Genomic DNA, 3,291 nt, shown 5'->3' on the forward strand with positions numbered 1-3,291 from the left:
TTTGTGTGAATGTAGCCAGTTATCTCTTATGGTGAAATAGTTAAAACCCTGATTTTTGTCTATGAGTAAAAACTTAGTGGAAAGAATTATTCCAAAATTTAGTGACTGAATGCAGGATGTTATTGTTACTGACTTGTTTCTTAACAGGTGTCTTCTGTGCTATTCCCTTCTTTATTAAGATTCAGTAGGATTTTTCATTGTGTGCCTTTATATTCTCAATAGGTTGTAGCTAAAACTTTCACAATATATGTTTAGAAATGGTTTTAGAATGATTATTGTCAGTTTTCCTCCAGAAGTATGAAAAGCATATGTAATTTCTAATTAGTTTACCTTTTGTGGTGGTTTCTTATTTTGTAACTGGACACTAAATAAGTTGGATATTTAGGACAACTTGAAGAGTTGGGGGAAGAGGAAGACTTCTGTATGTGCTGGAATGCTGATGTATTTTTCTCTCTTTTTTCAGGTTGTCACGGAGTAAAATGGATGGTAGCTTTGATTGTGATTGTGGTGAGCTGGAGCCACCTGATCATTAACAGAAGGCATCTTTTGTAAATCAAGAGCTGCCAGTTTCCCATTTAACTAGACTGTAAACAAAGGCGAGAAGAAGGAGGAAGAAGGAAAGAAAATATAGTGCTTACCAGCACCATAGAATGACGCTGCTCAGGACCAGTCCAACACTGAATGTATCTGCACTGTGAGGAGGAGGATGTTAATAGAAGCCTATTATGTGCATATTTATTCACATTTTTGTTAAATGTTAACCAGTTTAGCACAGTAGAGCTGAGTGCATAGTATGTCATTTCATTCCGTTTGAGTTTCTTGTGAGTATTTTCTTTAATGTCTGCAGAAATGCTGCACCTTTCTTGAACTATGAATGCTGCAATCTTTCTATCTTATGCTCGGTTTGAGTTCTAGAGCTTACGGTCTCTAAATTCAAGGGGACACAACAGGCCTGGCTGGCTCATAATGAAATGAGAGTGTCAAGAAACCATCTTGCAGTCAAAGCCAAGTGTTTCTTCTCCCTTTCTGTAAGACCTTTCCTTCAGATACCAGTGGAAGTGTCTCCGCGTGTTTACAGAAGCTTAGTAGTTTGAGGAAAAAGAAACGTAAAGAATTTAAAAATGGCAGAAAAATTTGAAAGTCTCATGAACATTCATGGTTTTGATCTGGGCTCTCGGTATATGGACTTAAAACCACTGGGCTGTGGTGGAAATGGCTTAGTTTTTTCTGCTGTCGATAATGACTGTGACAAAAGAGTGGCTGTCAAGAAAATTGTCCTTACAGATCCCCAGAGTGTTAAACATGCTCTACGTGAGATCAAAATTATTAGAAGACTTGACCACGATAACATTGTCAAAGTATTTGAAATTCTTGGTCCTAGTGGAAGCCGGTTAACAGATGACGTGGGCTCCCTTACAGAATTGAACTGTGTTTACATTGTCCAGGAATACATGGAGACAGACCTGGCTAATCTGCTAGAGCAAGGCCCTTTACTGGAAGATCATGCCAGACTTTTCATGTACCAGCTGCTACGTGGGCTTAAGTATATTCACTCTGCAAATGTTCTGCATAGAGATCTCAAACCAGCTAATCTTTTCATTAATACTGAAGACTTGGTGCTGAAGATTGGTGACTTTGGTCTTGCACGAATCATGGATCCTCATTATTCCCACAAGGTATGTGAAGAGTGGGAATATTTAAGTGATATGCTGACAACCATGCCTTCTTTAAAATAGCACCTTTCTCCCATTCGCAGAGATGGATAGTCTGTGGAAGGCCTTGTTAGCTGGTGGGATAATATGTGGGATCATACAACAGAATTGGAATGCTTGCAAATAGAGTAAAACAGATCTCTAGATGACATGTTTTGTCTCAGATAGGACTACTGCAAGCATGACATAAAACTTTTTTTTACTAGATGTGTTCAGAAAAGCAGATTTTTAACTCTGAATACAGAATCTGAGATTGAGCAACATTTAGAGGCATAACTATAGAAGCCTTATCTAAGTCTGTAAGTGGTGCATTCATAGTGTGCAAGTGTGGCTACTTCTTGGGATTGATTTAGAGATACTGTCTTCCTGGTTTAGATGTTTCACAGGAGAGCTCATTATCATGTCTGCATTTATTTGGCATCTGAGAATAAGAAAGTTTTGCTGTAGTACCTCATCTGACTAATAAATAGTGTCATACTTCTGTATTGTTGCTGTTCACTCATAAAGATACTGCTGTTCCATTTTAAAAGGTAGAAAGGCGTAGTAGGGGGCACGTGGTACTACCCCTAGGACCTTGAGACCACAAAATCTTGTAGTAGTGCATTAAAAAAGAAAGAAGTAATCTTAAAAAATGTATCACTTAAATCTAAATAAACTGTTTTTTTTTTTTTAAATTAATTTCATTAGGGCCATCTTTCTGAAGGATTGGTTACTAAATGGTACAGATCGCCCCGTCTTTTGCTTTCTCCTAATAACTACACTAAAGCCATTGACATGTGGGCTGCAGGTTGCATCTTTGCTGAAATGCTGACTGGGAAAACCCTCTTTGCAGGTGAGTAGAATAAAAATGTGTGCATATATTCCTAAAAGGAGTGGTGCTGCTTATTCATCTTCCTCAAAGGCTGATTCTCATGGCTGATATCAATAATCATTGACTATCAGAGTATGCTGTATTAGTGTGCAACTATATAAGCAAACTATAAATTGATGTAAAGCAGAAGACATTTCAATTTTTGCTGCTCATACTCATATTTAGGTAAATATCACAATTTAATTTACTACTCATAAATGGTAAATCTGTCTGTAATTAGGTTAAGCTAAATTTATTGGATGCCTAAGAAGTGTTCTAAATACATGTATTTTAGTGAATTGGTGTGTCCAGGGAGTATTTGAGGATTATGAATGCCCTGAGTATCATTATCATAAAGATTTTTTTTAACGTAGTCAACCTAATCACATTTCACTTCTTTATATTGTAAATTATGAAAGAGTAGCCCTTTTTGCCCCGTCTCCCAATTTTTTTGTCATTTATGGGCTGTTTTGACCTGACCTTTGTTTCGGTGGTATAGGGAGGACTCTTAAGGTTTAGAATTTAGTGTGGCATATGAAGGAAATGCATAGCCTCTAAACGTTTCTAGTAAGATAGGAAGCAGTGCTCTGGTCTAACTGGGTGCATCTACGTTAGTGCCTTGGTTAGGATCAGGAGCAAAGTTTGCAGCAAATCTCTTGATGGCCATCCTGTACCACATTGTTGATCTAGCTCAGTTCACAAACTAGTCTTTTTTTTTTTTTTTTTTTT

The 3,291-nt window shown here is 37.3% G+C and overlaps 1 protein-coding gene across 1 annotated transcript in view; it reads left to right on the plus strand.

The window, feature by feature from the left end:
* The first annotated feature begins 466 nt into the window (after positions 1-466).
* The window catches only part of MAPK6 (mitogen-activated protein kinase 6), a 9,272-nt gene continuing 6,447 nt past the window's right edge, over positions 467-3,291 (plus strand). The window contains exons 1-2 of the mRNA XM_009701713.1: positions 467-1,676; positions 2,400-2,544. Coding sequence (XP_009700015.1) covers positions 1,122-1,676; positions 2,400-2,544 — 700 coding nt within the window. The 5' untranslated portion in view covers positions 467-1,121. The remainder of the gene's footprint in view (positions 1,677-2,399; positions 2,545-3,291) is intronic.

The sequence above is a fragment of the Cariama cristata genome, unplaced genomic scaffold, assembly GCF_000690535.1.
Source record: "Cariama cristata isolate BGI_N322 unplaced genomic scaffold, ASM69053v1 scaffold25996, whole genome shotgun sequence".
Taxonomy (NCBI): Eukaryota; Metazoa; Chordata; class Aves; order Cariamiformes; family Cariamidae; genus Cariama; species Cariama cristata.